The 18799-nt window shown below is 42.7% G+C and overlaps 1 protein-coding gene across 3 annotated transcripts in view; it reads left to right on the top strand.

The window, feature by feature from the left end:
• dock8 (dedicator of cytokinesis 8) overlaps window positions 1–18799 on the top strand; it is a 61198-nt gene that overhangs the window by 25825 nt on the left and 16574 nt on the right. For all 3 annotated transcript variants that reach the window (XM_037098269.1, XM_037098271.1, XM_037098270.1), the window contains 28 exons: window positions 3692–3841; window positions 4024–4104; window positions 4193–4355; window positions 4451–4587; window positions 4943–5036; window positions 5784–5946; window positions 6720–6837; window positions 7524–7594; window positions 7816–7960; window positions 8091–8192; window positions 8354–8449; window positions 8721–8955; window positions 9708–9872; window positions 10000–10175; window positions 10486–10578; window positions 11381–11476; window positions 11958–12107; window positions 12366–12479; window positions 12677–12832; window positions 13049–13188; window positions 13956–14119; window positions 14928–15079; window positions 16413–16595; window positions 16745–16871; window positions 17260–17347; window positions 17455–17551; window positions 18176–18310; window positions 18627–18779. In XM_037098269.1, the coding sequence (XP_036954164.1) occupies window positions 3692–3841; window positions 4024–4104; window positions 4193–4355; window positions 4451–4587; window positions 4943–5036; window positions 5784–5946; window positions 6720–6837; window positions 7524–7594; window positions 7816–7960; window positions 8091–8192; window positions 8354–8449; window positions 8721–8955; window positions 9708–9872; window positions 10000–10175; window positions 10486–10578; window positions 11381–11476; window positions 11958–12107; window positions 12366–12479; window positions 12677–12832; window positions 13049–13188; window positions 13956–14119; window positions 14928–15079; window positions 16413–16595; window positions 16745–16871; window positions 17260–17347; window positions 17455–17551; window positions 18176–18310; window positions 18627–18779 (3744 nt within the window). The remainder of the gene's footprint in view (window positions 1–3691; window positions 3842–4023; window positions 4105–4192; window positions 4356–4450; window positions 4588–4942; window positions 5037–5783; window positions 5947–6719; window positions 6838–7523; window positions 7595–7815; window positions 7961–8090; window positions 8193–8353; window positions 8450–8720; window positions 8956–9707; window positions 9873–9999; window positions 10176–10485; window positions 10579–11380; window positions 11477–11957; window positions 12108–12365; window positions 12480–12676; window positions 12833–13048; window positions 13189–13955; window positions 14120–14927; window positions 15080–16412; window positions 16596–16744; window positions 16872–17259; window positions 17348–17454; window positions 17552–18175; window positions 18311–18626; window positions 18780–18799) is intronic.

Raw genomic sequence — 18799 nt, 5'->3', positions numbered from 1 at the left:
TGCTCATGGATCTCTCAGATGAGACGAGGTTTTAGCCGCCCTCTTCTCAGCGCTGGCCAGCTGCTTTCCTTTTTGATACTTTATCTTTGTTGACGCTCCGTCACAGAGAAATCACATACATGCAAAAGCAAAAACTAAATAAATGAATAATGAAAAAGACTTGATGGCCCTGTCTCTACTAGAGCTTGACCAAATTATCTGACATACTGGTATCAGTGTATTTGTTGCTGATGGTTTCTTTTAGAGATTATAATACAGGAAAGATAACTGGGTAATTTATAGTTATTAAAATCCAAGTGAAGTTCACACTGATGGCACTTCAGATGAGAAAGTTTTCTGTTAAACAGTCAAATATCCTGCCTCTGTTATGGATCTTTTTGTTTCATAACCAAATTTGATGGATCGCTGAGAAAAATGTTTGTAGATCGGCTGATATATATATATATATTGATTATCGGAATGTTTTACTCCACATTATTGGTATTGTCAGCATCCCCAAGAAACGATTACTGGTTGTGCTGTAGTCTCCACCAAGCCGATGTGTTTCTGTGGTATATTCAGTTGTTCGTTCTCTTATCTTGTCGTTGGCACGTGAACATTGTCCGAATCTCCCATTTTTCCCGACATCGTTCCTCTTCAGCAGCTCTGCCGTGCACCATCTCCTTGTGATGACTTTTCTGTAAGACTTTCAGAATATATCTGTCTCCTCTGAACACAATATCTACTGTAATGTTGCCCAAGGACAACATTACAGTAGACAACATGACAACATGATCAAGCGAAATGAAGATCTACTGAAACATTTTGTATTTAGAAGACTGGACAGTAAGTCAAGGATATTTTCACTTCTGCTTCCTACTGATCAATCCACAAGAGCAGAGCAGAAGTGTCCCGTTGTCACGCTGCATTTTGCTTAAGCTGACTAATTTTATTACGTGTTGAACCACAGTGTGTCCTTGTGAAGGGTAATACAACTTCCTGCCTATTAGATTGAGTGGAGACAAATCCAGACTGTTAAAGAGCTATGAAATGTGCTTCTGTCTGAGTGAAGGACAAACTGTCAAGCTTGTTTTTGTCAGTTAGATTTAATTGTAGTGGAACTGTGAAGCTTTAGCACTGACCCATTTAACGGTGAAGCCCTCAACACATACGCTTTTCCTTTTTTACCTTCTCCAACTCTGCTGTGTACATTTGTTTTCTTTTCTCCATCTCCTCCAGAGTGTTGCATTTTACTTTCTGCCTTGTGTTTCTCTCTGTTTTCCTGCATCGCTGTTGCCCCTCATGAGAATTTCGTTGCTGCGTCTGTTTGCCTTTTTTTTTTTTTGATTCACGACAGTTTTGTTGTTTCACATCTGTGAAATCTGCACCAGATGTTCATATAATTCCGTATAATGCCCTGGTTATTAATCATGGCTCTCTGGCCCATCAGCCAAGGTGCAGACACACGATATGACCCAACAAGTGGCCTACTTATGATGTTAGATACCCGAATATGAAGAGTAAAAGGTTGTGTGCACATGTAAGGACAAGGACACAGTATGACAACATAGGAATTACGTTTCTCTACATTTGCTTATCTTCTGTTTGTTGTTATAATATAAGACAAGGCAGGCCTAGTGTTGCTGGACTGGCTGAAGCCCACTGGGAGGACACGCACAGTGCTGAGAGGATGTAAACCACAGTCTGTTTTTTGGGTTGACAAGACATGTCTTGCTCACTGAAGAAGTGAGCAGGATAAATGAAGCTTAGCGTTAGATCACGCAACACACGGAAGTCATACGCCCCACCTGACAGCCACCAATCAGATCTTTGTTGCCAATCAGTCACATTCCAACCACAGCTACTCTTTACCACAAGGCGGTCCGTTTAAATAAGACTCCGTTCTCATTCACATCCCTCCTGCTCAGATGCTGTCACACACTGCTGCTGCTGCTGATGGCAAGCTTGCAGCCTCCACCACAGCCTCCACTACAGCCTCCACTGCAGCTTCCTATCGGGGCTCAAGGTTGATCTGCATTTATTGTCTTGCTTACAGCTCGCTCTTGTGTACCCTGGGGCGTCTTCTGCTTTGCGCTCGCTGCTTTGGCTTAGCATGCTGCTGGGTCAATTCAGGGAGCATCTTGAGAGTGGAGCCATTAGCGCCGAGCTTAACTGTTTGTTGCAATAAATGTTAATCCTCTGACGAGAGTGTTCCTGAGTGAAGTGCAGTTTCATGGAGCTGTATCGAAGAACGTTTGGGGGAAACTCGCCGATGTCTGTCATTTAAATGAGTTGTTACAGAGGTTTTAAAGGTCTGCTGTGTGGGAATTAGTGGTGTCCAGCGGTGAGGATGCAGATTGCAACCAACTAAATCCCCCTCACCTCACCATCCCCTTTGGTGGCCACTGAAAACAGTAGCCCAGAAAGGACACAACATACTGGCAGTATGTTGTGTCCTTTCTGGGCTACTGTAGAAATATAGTGGATTCTATGGAAGAGGGCCTGCTTCCTCTGTAGACATAAAAAGCTCATTCTAAGTTACCGAAAATGCGACAACACTTAGTTTCAGATGATTATTCACTAATGAAATAATAATTAGGAATATGATATTCCATTTCTGGCAATAGATATCCCTTGAACCTACGCACTTGGCCTTTTAAAACTTGTCAGATCTTGCAGCACAGTTGCCACAGTAAGTTGACAGCACCGGGTGGTCGCACGTGTACGTCATTAGAGAAATGAACAGCATCTGTTCTTAAACAAAGTGTCTGCGTCAGTCAGATACATAGCTGCTATGATCTGACAAACATGTAATGTTCAAAAGGGCTACAACATTCCTTGTGTCTCACTGAATCCAAATTTATAAGTTTGTAGACTGACTTTCACAAGTGTTACGTTAACTCAGTGAACTTTTGCACTTTGATGTGTTTTGAGTGTTTAGTGAAGATTTTAAGCACAATATCCTATTGAAGTCAGCTGGCTTGGATTACTGAGAAGAGGTTTCTGTGATTCCAAGAATCATTTGTCAGCATGAGGTGGACTCCGCCACTGCAGTCTCATAAAGGACTTTCACTCAGTGTGTTTCTGTGTTAGTGAAGCGAACCAGGTCATTTCCGTTGCGTAACCTGTGCAGGAGTTTTGGCTTTCTGGCTAACCCTAACAATTAACAAAATGACAATTGAAAACAAACCGAAAGTGTTCGGCCCAGAATACTTCTCAGAGTGTGTAATCTGATCACAGCCGCTGTCTTGAGGATTCCGGTTAAAATCAGCCAGGTTTGGCTGCTGAGAAATAGGCTTTGGTGTGGTCACTGTAATGGCGGTCCTGTGGGATGAGCAGAATGCAGGAGAGGAGAGGTTATTGGCTTTTCAGTGAAAGGGATCACATGACACACAGCAGCCCAAGCCAGACCAGGACATATGGCTGTGTTCCTAGCCTGAGGTCATTGGGAAGGCGAGTAGAGAAACGGTGCACTGAACGGATGATATTCCAGGATCGATCTTTTATGTAATGGAGCCATTTCTAAACTTTCCTCTCAGTCTTTCATCGAAAAATGTTTTACTTTAAAGTGATGTTGGCATTTTATTACGCCCTGAAATTGATTTCCGTGAACAGATTCAGTCAACAAAAGTAACTCATGTATGTGCTTTTGGTAAAGAGACGTTTTAATGGCCCTCAGAAGTTAAACTCACCTCTGTCTGTCTCCCTCCAGATATCTGAGAACTTCTACTGTGATCTGAACTCAGAACAGTATAAAAACTTCTTGAAACCTCACACACCACATGTGGATCAGTCCACCCTGGCCAGATCCGCCATCTTCCCCATCACCTACCCTTCCCCAGATATCTACCTGGTCATCAAGGTAATAATGAAATCCACAACTACTATGTCTCATGGCTAACAGAAGCTTTATGTAACTTATTGCAGTGGATTTTTTTGGATCTCTTGCTCGAGCAGTGCCATATGCTGTTTTACAAACAAGCTGTCTGGATGGATTTTTTAAAGTTTCATTATGCTGAGATGCTCTGCCTGTCTGTGTCTTAGATTGAAAAGGTTCTCCAGCAGGGAGAGATCAGTGACTGTGCTGACCCCTACATCACACTGAGGGAATGTGACTCTTCAAAGGTATGGCATTTTAGTAAACTACGCTCTGGAGATGAAGCCATTTTGTTGCATTAATTTTTTAAGATGTAATTTTGCTTTCGTCTTTCAGAACAAGGACAAGCTGGAGAAGCTGCGAGGTCAGGCGGAGATGTTCTGCCAGAGGCTGGGTCACTATCGCATGCCTTTCGGCTGGGCGACCGTCAAGATAATGGATGTGATCTCGACGGCTGCAATAGACCGAGATGTCACTGACTCCGATAGCTTAAAAGGAGGTGTGTGGAGCCTGTGTGCTCTTTTTCAAAGGGGGCAATACCCACTGACAACTCACATATGTGTTGACCTTTTTCGTGGAATTCCTTTTTTCCAGGTAAATCCAGCAGCATGGACCGGAGAGCGCAGCTTCCCAGGAGGAATTCTGAACGTTACGGTACCCTTGATGATCAGTTTTGCAACATCGCTGCCTTCAAACCTGCTACCATCACTATCAGCACCATCTTCAAACAGGTCCGACTGCCACCCAAGCACAACGAGTCAGACTAGTCTGTGAAATAATAGTCTGCTTCCTTGAGATATAAGATATGGTGACAGACAGAGATGCTTGAGGGTACAGCCTGGCCTTGCCTCACACTTTGGTCCAACATGCCATTCCATCAGGTCTAGAAATGTTTCTACCATAAAGCTATGACTTCACTGATAGAGCTGTCACTGTTATTATAGAAACAGCACAAACTTTATTCTAGCTGCATCTCCTGAAGCTGTATTTTGCTTCTTGTCACTGTGGCTTTTTTAAATGAATGGAATTGGGGCAAAAAGCATCACTCAGTTGTTGACTGTGCCTGTGTGTGTTTTTGTGTATCAGGAGGGAGATCGTTTGAGTGACGAGGACTTGCTGAAGTTCCTGTCAGAGATCAAGAAAACTTCCACTCCACAGAGGAGGATCAAGATAATACCAGGTCATCTCTCATCACATATACTCACTCATCGTTGGACTTTTTTCATTTCATTTTATCAACTGAGGGAATCGTTCTTCATTACAGGAATTGTAACTTACTTGCGGAGAATTGAGAAGATGACATCACTCTCATGTCTGTGTTGAATATGAAGCGGCAGCTGAAAGATGGTTAACCTCGCTTAGCACGGAGACTGAAGACTTTATTCATGAGTGTTAAACCGACTTAAAATTATACAGGGAGGGTTTGTGACAGTGTCTTCGCTGGGTGTAGTAACTTCCTTGAGTTTTGTGGTCATCTTGGTGTTGCCAGGCAGCAAGAAGGCCCTACAGGAAGTTACTGCACTCAATGCTAAGAAATAACGCAGTGTACAAGTTCCTGTAAAACCATGATGTTCCATTTTTACGCTTGTGTTTTTGTATGAATGAAACAACTGATAAAATGTTTTATTTAGTGAACTTTAGAGAACTGAGAAGCAGATGTCGTTAGCTGCAGATGGATGTGGGCCAGTTTTTTAGGCTAAGCTAAGCTAACCTGCTTTAGCTTTACACTTAAAGGAGATCGGCATCGGTCTCCGCAACTTGCTCTGAGCAAGAAAATTGAATACGGATGTTCTAAGGATATATTTTGTTTTTATCAGTTGGAGTCTGCAAAGTATTTGAATGACGTGATGCGAGCTCATCCTATATATGTGGTGTACTCATACACAGGACACTAATTCGTGAATATCAATTATCTTGTGTCTTCCAGGTTCCATAAAACTGGACATGTCTCCAGTCCACGACATGCCACTAGCATGTTTGTCCACTGAGCTCATCCCTCTGATACCTGTGGCTGAGAAGAACATTCGGCCAGTCAAAGAGGTGCTGGAGTTCCCATCCAGTGAGGTTTACGTCCCTCACAACATTTACAGGTGGGTTTGAAGGCGTAATGCATGTCTGAATGATAACACAGTCTGTGTATTTAGACATTTTTAAAGTTTTTAAATCCAAACCCTCTCAAAACAGTGGAAGGAAATCAAAAAGATTTCTTCAGTTTTCTAATCAACATGTTGTACTATATCTCGCACCTCAAAACGATGAAATATACACAAGGTTTTAGAGAGCAAATGATTCATAGTTTGAGTTTTACACAGGTTTGTTTTGCTCTTACAGACAGTTAAGTTCCCTGAAAAGCCAGCGGCAACAACAACAGTCATGCTGTACTCATCACTCAAGAGCTTTGCACACTTTTAGTGCCTATTTTTAGGCCTTTTACATCCAGGCTACCTGTGAAAGTGCCTCGTAGTGTCACAGCGAGGAGGGAGGCAGCCTGTACGAGCCGGGCTTTAAATCAACACTAGCAACATTAGTAACTTCATGTGTGAACAAGTCCCCCGCATGGTAATTGCATACTGACATACACCGAGCATTTGTTCAGTGGAATCTGTGGCATTTAGTTGTATTCCAGGTTTCAAGGCAGATTACAGTGTTGTATTAAAACCACGGTAAATTACTGGTTGTTTGGAATTTCTGTGACATTACTGTCACCTTAATGCTGAAGTTGTCATTCAGACATCGCCATCTAGTGATGCACATCAGAACTGCTTCATTTTACACTGTACTTTGGGTTTTGTGTCATTTTATTTGATGAACTGCGTAATCAGGAAGTCCCCCCAATGCTCTTTCTTGCTCCTTTTCTCTGCAGGAACCTGCTCTTTGTCTACCCACAGAGGCTAAACTTTGTCAACCGGCTCACATCAGCGAGAAACATCACCATCAAAATCCAGTTTATGAGTGGAGAGGACCCAGCGCCTTCTCTACCTGTGAGTGCTGCCATGAAATCTGTGATCTCGCAGCACTATTACAACAGATACTAGGATTTGTCCTGCTAATTCCACCAGATATGCATATTTGTTCATTACCTAATTTATAATGTTATATCAACCAATATATACACTGATAGGATAGGTTCCCTTTTTTTCACGTTAGTCTATAAAGGTTTTGCTTGCCGTCCTTTTTCCTCTTTTTTGCTCTGACTAATGAGAGATCCCCTCCCATGGTAGGGCTGAAACCCTAATTTTGTCTATAAAAATTGGGGAAAAAAAAAAAAAAAGCTCTTCAAAATTTCCCCAGAGCCCAAAGTGATGTTGTCGGATTCAGAACCCAAGTATTCTGACTTTGCTACCATAAATGACAAAGAAACACAGCAAACCCTAACGTGTCAAAAGCTGGAACCAGTAAATGTTTGATATTTCTTCCTTAAAGTTCAACATGAAGAACCTGTTTCAGTGTATTAAGTCGTACTTGAGAAGCTGGCTTTTAAGGGGACATTATGTAGGTGTCTTGAAAGCCAGTCATTTTAAGGACAGCATTACTTGTATAGATGAACAACCTCGTCATCCCCCGTCTACACAGGTGCATCAGGCACAATTTGAGCTGCTGATAGATGAAATATCTCAAGTGAATGTGCCTTTAATTTGTGGATATTTCCCCCCTTGTCCATTCTCAGGTCATTTTTGGGAAATCAAGTGGGCCTGAGTTTTTACAGGAAGTCTACACCCCTGTTACCTACCACAACAAGCAAGTACACATTATGACACTTCATAGTTTGTGAGCATATTTTTTGTCATTTAAATAATCTGAGTAATTGTCTCTCTTACTCTCTCTCTCTCTCTCTCTCTCTCTCTCTCTCTCTCTCTCTCTCTCTCGCACTCATCTCTCCTCCTCCATCTTCGTCCTCGGCCATCCCTCTTTTCCCGCGTTTCTTCCTTTGTCACTCCCTTCTTCCCTAACTCTCTCAGGTCCCCAGACTTCTACGAGGAAGTGAAGATAGCTCTTCCAGCCCGTCTGACGGAGAGACACCACCTGCTGTTCACCTTCTACCACATCAGCTGCCAGCAGAAGCAGAACCAGAGCGGCAGCTGTGAGACTCTCATTGGATACTCTGTGAGTTTCTAACTGTAACCCTGATTCCAGAAAAGTGGGGATGCTGTGCAAAAACATAAGTGAATGCATACAGAGCCATGTGCTCGCCTGGAGAGGTAAACACTTTTTTGTTGCTTTTTTTTTTATCAAGTGGCTGCCCATAGTGAATAATGACCGACTGCAGACAGGTCAGTTCTGTCTGCCGATCGCTCTGGAGCGACTACCTGTCAACTACTCACTCCACACGCCTGAGGTAAACATCCCTTGTTATATTATTACGTCATTCTGCCTGTCCATGTCATGCTACATAGTAGGTGAAGTAGTAGTAGTAAAGCGTAAAAGACTACACATATTGAGGACTGAACACAGACATGGAAGCTGAATGGTTAAATTCCCTGTGTCTTTGTTGTGTAGAAACTTCCTCCTCAGGTGCCTCCTGTCAAGTGGATGGAAGGTCACAAAGGACTTTTTAACCTGGAGGTCCAGGCTGTGTCGTCTGTACACACACAGGTGAGCAGTGTTTGCACACAACAATACTATGACTGTCCTCTTTGCTTAACCGTCCTTTCTCTCTCTGTCTGTCATGCACACAAGTAGACTTCACATTACAGCACACACACGCACTAAGAACACAACAAGTGTCCGCCCTGGAGCAGTACACGCTCCCTTTCTTGTTACATCTGTTCCTCTGTCTCTTCTGTTGTTGCTCTGTCGCTTTCTATCCCTCTCCTTCCACCTGCAAGAACCACACTGCAACAAATTGTCTGTTTTCCCACACCAGGACAACCACCTGGAGCGTTTCTTCACCCTCTGCCATGCCCTGGAGGGCGGAGCTACATTCCCGTTGAGGGTCAGGGATGAGAAGATTCCAGAGAACAAGCTGGAGCACGAGCTGAAACTCAGCATCATCTCCCTGTCCTCCTCCAGTTTGGAGCCTCTGGTCCTCTTCCTCCACCTGGTGTTGGATAAACTCTTTACGCTCATCATGCAGCCAATGGTCATTGCCGGCCAGACCGGTTAGGAGTTATACTTATACAATCTTATATAGTGCTGCAGAAAAATGGCATCTCATACATTTTATCTTTTTTTTCTCCTTATCAATTAATTGCTCAATTATCAAGCAAGTGTCAAATGTCCATCTTGTCCCAGTCTCTCAGCTGTGACTCTTTGCTGCTTTCCACTGTTTTGTGTGGTTGTATTGAGATTTGGACCATTGATCTGATCATTAAGACATTTGAACGTGCCAACTTGGGCTCTGGGAATTTTGTTTTTTTTATCAACTGGCAAAATAAGCTGAAACTTGGAAAAATGAATCAACACATTAATCAATAATAGTTAGTTGAATCTAGTTCTACAAAACTGCGGTACAAATGTATACTTGAAGATTAGAATTGATGGTTTGGGCACAGACATTATAATAGGTGCAAGCATCGGGCTGAAACTGATACATATTTTGTTTAGTTTGACTACCAGCTAAAACGAACAATAAAAAAAAAACAAAAAAAAACATGAATTGGGAAATCTAAAAGCTTGCTTATTCTGGTTTGTGCTTTGTGGTATCTTGTTTATTTCCCATAATCTTGAGTAATTCATCAAACATAAATTAAGAAACAGACACAGTACCTGTAGGAGGCAATAAGATGCTTGCCATCCTAGTGTTGAAGGACACAGTAGCTTCTTATTTGTCATGTTGATATTATTTATACATATGATATTGATACTATAGGTCTAACATTATTTTGTGCATGTCCATGTGTGTTCCCTACAGCCAATCTGGCCCAGATAGCTTTCGAATCAGTGGTGTCTATCGTCAACAGTCTTCACAACAGTCAGGAGCTGAACAGGGACCAGCAGGGTAGGAACTGCTTGTTGGCGACCTACCTTTACTGGGTGTTCCGTCTGCCGGATCCCCCTCAAGACATGCAGAACACAGGTACAGACATACGGATTTATACGACTGAGTTTGCTTGCTTTGTTTGAAATTTTTCCTTTGATTGTATTTCCTTTAACTTTTTTTTAAGAAATAAAGATTGCACTTCAATGTGTGTCCACGGATTCAGGTTCGGGCAGTATATCGTCGGCAGAGAGCCGTTACAGCACAATGGGCCGGGCCACGGCAGCCACAGTCGGCAGCATGCTTCTCCAGTCCAGGATCCGCAGCAGCAGCAACCCTGACATCCCCGGTCCACAAATGTCTGCTGAAGACGCCGAGGTCAAAAACATCCTCTCTGCCAAGGTACAGAGGGATTCCCTTAAACTAAATGTCCCACAATCTCCCCATGAAAACAGTCACAACACCTTATGATGCCGTCTCACACACACACACACACACACACACACACACACACACACACACACACACACACACACACACACACACAGTGCAGTATGTAAATATCCCAGCATGCTTACACGTGCACACAAAACAGTCATTTGCTATCCACCCCTACAGTACATTAGGTATTGTAATAGTCCACTTGACGTCCCCTCTAATGAACACATCCATCACGTTCACTGTGATGGAACCTGTTTGTTTCCGTCTCCAGGGCCACAACAACCCGGGCAGCCGCATGTCCACCTATGTGGACGTAAGCAACCACCAGAGCCCCACAGGAAGCACGAGACCCTCCAACAGGAAGGTAAAAAGAAAAAGTTCTGCCTTTTGTCTGTGGCCCTGCACCGTGGTATGTGAGGTACAGTTTCGGGCAGCTTGTTGAAGACATTTGCATACTAATGAGAAATCTTGAAGCTGCCTCAATTTATCTACTTTACAGCAGAACTATTATCCCTCTGTTATTAAGATTTGGATTAGTACCAGTTGTCTTCTCAAGATGGAAATAGAAGTTTAAAGACCCTGTAGATGATTGACATGAAATCGAGTATTTATACCTGCCATATAACCCTGCGTCAAAGAATAGATGCATAAATACAAGGATTTGAATGAAAGTACATCATAATAATGTTATGTGTTGAAAACTTGTATGTTGAAGTGAACATGTATGTAACGCTGTGATCCTACCGACTCACTGAAGTTACATAGTGCAGAAACAGGTGATACGGGGTCAGAGTGGTGGAGACAGAGGCACCATTCACCCTGTTACATTTATCTGAGAAGCTGCTTTAACTGTTGAATAATTCAACAGATAAATGATAAATGCTTCTTCTTTCTGATAGGATCAAGCACACACTCCGGCTGCACATTTCTTACTGTTTCAAGAAGCTTTTAGCCAACAGTTCCCTCCCTTACCACAGGGTGGCAGTGTGACACTTACAACAACTGCACTGTAGTTGCTTTGGTTGTCCCTCCTGTTCAGAGCTCACCCCAGTGTTTCAAAATGAATTCATAGTGACATTCAGTTTAATACATACACAACCTTTATTCGGTTACCCACTGAAGGGAGGCTCTCTCTCACTCCGCTTTGTGTGTTTTGTCTCCTGCAGCAGTTTCACGAGGAGCTGGCTCTGCAGATGGTCGTCAGCACCGGGGTCTGCAGAGAGAACGCATACAAATATGCCTGGTTCTTCTTTGAGCTGCTGGTCTGTGTACTTCTTTTTTTTGATTGACACTTATAGAAGAGAATTAAAGTTATGGTTGCTTCGGATGTGCATGATAAATGAGTGGAGTGATAAAAACAGCTTTCAGCAAACGATGCCTGACCTCATGGCCACATCACCTTAAAAGATAAATGACGGTTTTAATGTGTGGTGTACAAAAAGGACATTCTGAAATCACCAAAGTCTATAATATATGGAGCTGCTTGCTAATTTATCACTCTTCTGGAGTTTTGGAAGTGTTACCATCGCTCACTTTCACTTATTTATGTTCCTCTTGTCAATAGCTTCACCACAAGATGCATACTTGAATGAATGAATGAAGGCCTCTTTTGTGATTTGAATGAAAAATGAGGGCAGGAAGTGTTGACTTAGCACCTGTCTGTTTACGTGACAGATTATTGACTTCACTCTTGCTTTCAATTAAGGCGCAACCTTTGTTTTTATCTGATTCACACGTAAACAGGTGAAAAGCATGGCTCAGCACGTGTCTCACCTCGACAAGAACAGCGTCCCCCGGAGAAGCCGCTTCTCCGACCGATTCAAGGACGACATCACCACCATTGTCTCCGTGGTTACAGCCGAGATCGGGACCATCCTTGTCAAGCAGCATAAGGTGAGGAACGCAATGATGAAAGTACATTCTGCCTCTTCATTTCTCTGTCAGACTGCAACTTATTCCACCTCAGAACTGCACCTGTGCGCCTTCTGTCCTCCTGGGTCGAGTCAGTGTCCTCCAAACAACAGGGAGTCGGTGGTGCTAATTAAATTTGCCTCTGTGGTATCAGAAGCCGGGTTTTTCACATCTAGCGGCTTGGCAAGTTCGACTCTGTGCAGCTCAATGATTGTTGTTTGTTGACCGCTGTTGTTTTAGGAGGTCGAGCAAGCGGAGAAAGTCAACATCAGCCTGGCCTTCTTCCTCTACGACCTCCTGTCTCTTATGGACCGAGGATTTGTCTTTCAGCTGGTGAAAGGCTACTGCAACACGGTACAATAACACTGATAACAATACATTTAACACATGTGTCTTGAATACTTGAAGTCTGTGTTATTTATTTTTGATCTTGAAAGAAGAGGCTCCTATTTCTGAAACCGTCCCCCGAAGACAATTTATATACCTTCTGGTGTATGTTTCTTAGGTACTATCATGTATTAATTGATTATTTTTGCTATTTTCACGTCTAGCTGTCAGCTAAGAGTGTGTCAATGCCAACACTGATCAGCATGCGTCTGGAGTTCCTGCGAATCCTGTGCAGCCACGAGCACTACCTCAACCTGAGCCTCTTCTTCAGCAGCCCTGCGTCCGCTCCCGCCTCACCGTGCCCATCTATCTCCTCACAGGTCTGCCCACATATCAGTCAGAAATTGTACTTCAGTAATTCAGTTCAGGCAGTTGTTTCATCACTGACAATTTGGGGAGTTTAGGGAGTCATTAGATGGGATTCACTTTTAAAGAGGGCTGTTTAAAAAGGACTTTACCTTGCATGAAGGGGGAAAAAAATCGTACCTGATGAATCATTTTGTGCTGTCACTCTTTCGTATCATCTTTCCACACAGAGTTCTGGCTCGTGCAGTTTCCAGGAGCAGCAGAGGATCTTGGGGCTGTTCGAGCTTTCTCAGGAATTCAAGCAGCAGCACTACCTCACCGGTCTGCTGCTTACAGAGCTCAGTGCCGCCCTCGACATGGAGTCAGAAGGGTATGGAAACAAGTTGTTTCTAGATCATCAACCTCCCAATGACCTCAGTGGAGCATAAAGTCAATATTGCAGCCCGCACCAGGGTGTGATCAACACCGTTTTATTAACAATTATATTAAAAACAACAAGGAGGGAATTGTGTGTTTAATATGTTGCATCATCAGATCCGCTCTGTGCTCGACTTCGATCAGGTGTTTCTTTGCAGAGAATCCAGCAAGTTCACATTCAATACAAATGCACTTCAGAAAATTCAAGAACTGGCAACAGCAAACCCGATTCCTACATTTCCATTTCCGTAAGATAATGAGATATGCAAAAATGTATCAGAGTGCAAAATCTAGCTCAGCCATCTACAGTAATACAGAGGGCAAGTAGATAAGAATCCATGCAGTTCCATAGAGTATCATAAATATATGTATATTTATGTATGAGCACATGAATTTCTTTATAAGATACATATCAAAGTGGTAGAAAAAACTGTTAGAAGAGGGTAATGCGTTAAACTACATTACAGAAGTCATGATGCATATATTATCGTAATATTTCTCCTTATTACAAAACTTTACTGTTTATCTACTTTCCTCCAAGTTTCCCACAAATCACAAACAAAATGAAAATGAAAAAAAAAAAATCACAGATTTACAGATTTTACACCAAACTTAAACTGCCAGAGAGCTTATACAACCTCTACACATGTTAACATCTTCTGCACTTGTAGTTTAACTGGTGAATTCACTTAAAAATAAAATGTGTGTATGTGTTCACAGGGGAAAGGTCCAGAGAAAGGCCATCAACGCCATCTACAGCCTGCTGTGCTCCCATGATCTTGACCATCGCTGTATCAAACCGGAGGTCAGAGCCAAGGTGGCTGCTCTCTACCTCTCCCTGGTGGGGATTATCATCGACTCAACCAACTATCTGGACTTCACTGGTATGTATACATACGAGCAGTGGGAGACACAACTTGCGTACATTCAATTACATACGCTTAAAAAGTCCTTGTTGACCCTCGAAGTTCACGTCATCTTGTCATTTTTCTATTGGACACATGCAGTATGCGTAGAATCAAGTCGTGGACGGTAGATCGACGTGCAAATGCTGCATTTTGCAGCCACGATTGTGCACAAACTCATAGTGGTTCTGCAGTTTTAGTGATGGGAAAACATATAAACGACATCATCAACTTGCTGAGTTTTGTGTTTACACTGCAGACACAATGGAACGTGTCCTTTTCCCTTGTCTCAGTTTATCAGTGTGTTATACCCACTGCTGTTTCGATCAACATCCTGGAATTCTTTATGTACATCAGGAATCAGGCATGTGTTTAGATTATTCCTGTCTCTATTTGAGAGCTCAGATAAAGAAGTTTTGCACAGTGTGCTCCAGTCCTCTCTTCTTTAGTTTAACTTAGCTGACTCCTCTTTCTCCATTATTCAGAAAGTTGTTTGATTAAAAAAAAAGTCAGAAAACGGTGAAAAGCATCGATCATTGTTTACCAAAGTCGAATCCGCAAGTGTCTTGTTTTGTCCACAACACAAAGTTGACATTCAGTTTTGTGTCATAGAAGAGAAAATTAGCCAAGAAACATTCACATTTAAGAAGTCTAATCAAATAATTTTCATTTTTCTTCAGAAAAAATTGCTCCCACCAGTCAATCAGTTTTATAATAGCTGGCGATTAACTTGATAGTTGACAACGAATCGATTAATTGTTGCGGCTGTACCTGTTTGTCTTCGCAGTTTCTGACACCCGCGGTGGGAAAAACAAGACGGGCGGACCTGAGGATGACCTTGAAAATGTCCCACCCATCAATCAGTCTGTTGCCATGGCGATTGCCGGGAACCCTTTCAACACGCTGGGACGTAATGTTCTCGTTTCCATGGCATCCATGGTAAAATTCAGAAACAATTTTTGGATGTTAAGATGATTATGACCATAGTATGTTTTTCATTGTTTTTAAAAGTTCAAAAGTGCGTGTGTGTGTTGTTTTCTGCCTCCTTACAGGTGAGCTGCACTGAGGTGGATTGATTAGCTGTCAGAACCATACACACACTTCATCCATCCTGAAAAAAATCACACGCACACGCACACACACACACGTCTAGAGGAGATGGTTTATAGGCAGGCATTGCCATCATAAGTGAACAGGGCCGTCCGCCTGACAAACACATCAATCAAGTGTAGCTACAGCAACAACACAGGCACTAAAACTGAACGCTGCCATTCTCTTCCTCTTTCTCTGCTCCTGTTCAAGACATGAATCAGTTCCTTGTATGCTCAAACATGAAATACTGTTGTGGAAAAACTGAATTTCACCAAACTGAGCCATCAGCCTGGTATCCATCACAAATCCAAACATGGCTGCCAGAGCGCTTGTTCCTTATTTTCTAAAAAGCTCCCCTGCAAACAATGTTTGATTCTCCAGAAAAGATTATTATTCTTTTTTTTTTTTTTCGTGAAGCATTTTTTTTCAAATAAACACACAGTGTTTTTGATTACATGCCGCAGAGATGTAACGCCGGTTCTGGTGAGCTTCACTCAGTCCTGCTGCGAAACGGGTTTTTAGGTGGGACACCTAGAGCACTAGGAGGTTAATGGCTACATTCATCAAAGCTGCCACACAGTGGAGCAGCAGTAGCCCTCTATAGGAGCGATTCATCATCACACGAATGACGGTAAATTAATCTGCAGTAGATTTAACGCCTATTAAGATGGGGAAGAGAACCATACTTCACTGAAGCCAGAGTGGAGGAGAGGTGGAAGTGGCCGGTGATGTTGGTGGTTTAGAGGAGCTTGTGAATGATGTACGGCGAGTTTGTTAGATACACTTGTTATATAACTCAGTGGGTAGAGCAGGAGGCCACTGTGTGTGTGTGTGTGTGTGTGTGTGTGTGTGTGTGTGTGTGTGTGTGTGTGTGTGTGTTATGGATGTGTTTCAGCTATAGAAGCAAATGATTGTGCTGAGAAACCTTGTGGATCAAAGTATTCCCAAGAATATCCGTGAATTAAAGGACACCTACACATATTATGGTAGCTTCTCTTACATTTTGCATCCTGTTTTGTGTGCATCTGTTTGATTGGTAATGTCTTGGTCTGTGTGCCTGTACTTCACATGAACATATGGATGTTTGTGTGCACTGAATGCAGGTACTTATCTCTCCTCGGTGAGAGTAACATTTTTACATGTTACATCATCTACGTATGTTTGTCCTCTCGTCTTCCAGCAAGGTAAATCTGTAGCCACCCTGGCAGCAGACACCAGCCGCCACCTGTTGGTGTGTTTCTTGTGGGTGATGAAGAACGCCGACAAGAGTCTGATTCAGCGCTGGACTATAGATATGCCTCCCTCGCAGCTCAACAAGCTGCTGGAGCTCCTCACTATCTGCGTGTCCTGCTTTGAGTACAGGGTCAGTTTGCACACGCGTCAGCCATTTAGATTTAGATGAGATTTTATTTATACCTTGCCTGCATGTGTGTTTATCTTACAGATTGAGTTTTTATTGCAAAATATTAAAACTAATACGTGCCCGGTGAATATGTGTCCGTATGTTTGCAGGGTAAGCAGAGCACTGACAAAGTGAGCACCCAGGCCTTACAGAAATCTCATCAGGCCAAGCTGCAGCTGGAGGAAGCTCTGCTGAGAGGAATGGGAGCCCGCGGGGAAATGATGAAACGAGTCGGAGGTAGTGTATCTGCTTGCGCTTTATTATTGCAGGTATTCTCCTCTTGGAATTGCTTGTCTGTCATATATGAGATCTGCATTTTCTGCAATATTTTAAAGTTTTCAACGTGAACCATACCAAAACTAGTGAACACACTGATTTTTAAACGTCATCATTTTTCTTTTTTTTTTTCCATAAATGTGCGGTCAGCAAGTCAGTGCAAGAACCGATTCCAGGTTTTCTTGAGATAGTCAGGAATTTTATACAATTTGTGTCTTGACTGTGTTAAGCAGCAGTACAGATATGGATATACTCTGATGTATTTGGAGTAAATGCTTTATTATTGTTAAAGTACAGTATTTATCAGTATTTTGTAATAGTTTTAGCGATTTCCTTGAATCCCTCACAGGAATGGACAGGACCATGGGTCAGAGAGAGCACCTACGATGGAGGAAAGACCTCACTCAGTGGCGACAAACTAACGACAGACAGGATAAGTAAGTTAATTTCAGTTTTTAAAAATATCCCTCCTTGCTTTCTTGCATTACCAATGTCACCCTCTCTTTTGGCCTTTCTTTAATATGGTCCTTTCTTCTTCCATCAGGACTAAAGCAGAGTTGGACCAGGAGGCGCTGATTAGTGGAAATTTAGCCACGGAGACTAACCTGATAGTGCTGGACCTGCTAGAAACTATCCTACAGGTACAAGTCATGCAAATCTCTAAACACTGTATGTACAGAAGTTGTACACATGACAAACTAGAGTGACACTCAGTAGAGCAGAAACTTCCACCAAGACCCAGCACTGTTGGATGGAAGCTGAGATCTTAGGAATACATTGCAAATGACTGCCTCACGATATAGTTGTGCGTATGACAATACAGAACTTAAACACTTCAGCATTTGATTTTAGTCTTCACTATACTCGTAATGTTTTCTGATTATTTTGCAGCTGCAAAGAGATTCTATTGTTGACTTTCATCAAGACGCTGAATTAAAAGATCTGTTAATTCTTTTATGCATAAGTTAAGTTACCAGAAAAGTTATTAGGTATTTGAGAATGGCTAGAACAGCTCTCAATTGGCCAAACCAGAATAATGTCACGCAGTGTGTCACTGTAAAATAAGTTTCTATAAAACAGAGTAAAAAACAGGTCAGTCTTCGCCTGGGAAATGTCTACGTAGGCTGCATATTAAACCACCTCTGTCGGGATTTCTGAGCAGTTCAAATATTTAGTTTTACATTCAAGTGACCTCCTAGCCTGCCTGCAGGTACAACCATTTATCTCTTGTAATTTTCTTTTATTTTCACCTGTTTCCTGTCCAGGCGGTGCCTTTGGCTGAGTGTAAGGACAGCGTGGTTGGTGGGGTGTTGAAGGTGTTACTCCACTCTCTCACCTGCAACCAGAGTACCACTTTCCTCTCTCACACCTTCAGCACACTCAGATCGCTTGTTGTCAAGGTACTTTCATTGTGATGTGTGTGAGTGTGTGTGTCTGTGTGTGTGTGTGTGTGTGTGTGTGTGTGTGTGTGTGTGTGTGTTTGGTTGGGAAAGTAAGCGGGAGGTGCGTGGGTGGGTGTGTATACACGAACAGGTTCTGTGTCTAAATTAAATGTTCTTACTGCTTGGAGGGGATGGCAAACTGCTGATACAGGCCAGAATTATAAGTCTATATACGTGTGTGTGTGTGTGTGTGTGTGTGTGTGTGTATGAGCCTGTGTTTACCACCTTGTGTGCCTGGATTCATTTATCTCTATGTGTGTGTGTTTGTGTGCAGTTTGGGGACCTGTTGTTTGAGGAGGAGGCGGAGCAGTGTGCGGACCTGTGCCAGAAGGTGCTCCAGTACTGCAGCAGCCCCGTCGATGAGAACAGGAGCCAGGCCTGTGCCACCCTCTACCTCATCATGAGATACAGCTACAGCAATGCCAGTGTAAGCGCACGCACAAAAAA

Source organism: Acanthopagrus latus, chromosome 5, assembly GCF_904848185.1.
Source record: "Acanthopagrus latus isolate v.2019 chromosome 5, fAcaLat1.1, whole genome shotgun sequence".
NCBI classification, from domain to species: domain Eukaryota; kingdom Metazoa; phylum Chordata; class Actinopteri; order Spariformes; family Sparidae; genus Acanthopagrus; species Acanthopagrus latus.
Note: the sequence above shows the minus strand (reverse complement) of the source record. Positions and strands in the feature narration are given on the sequence as shown.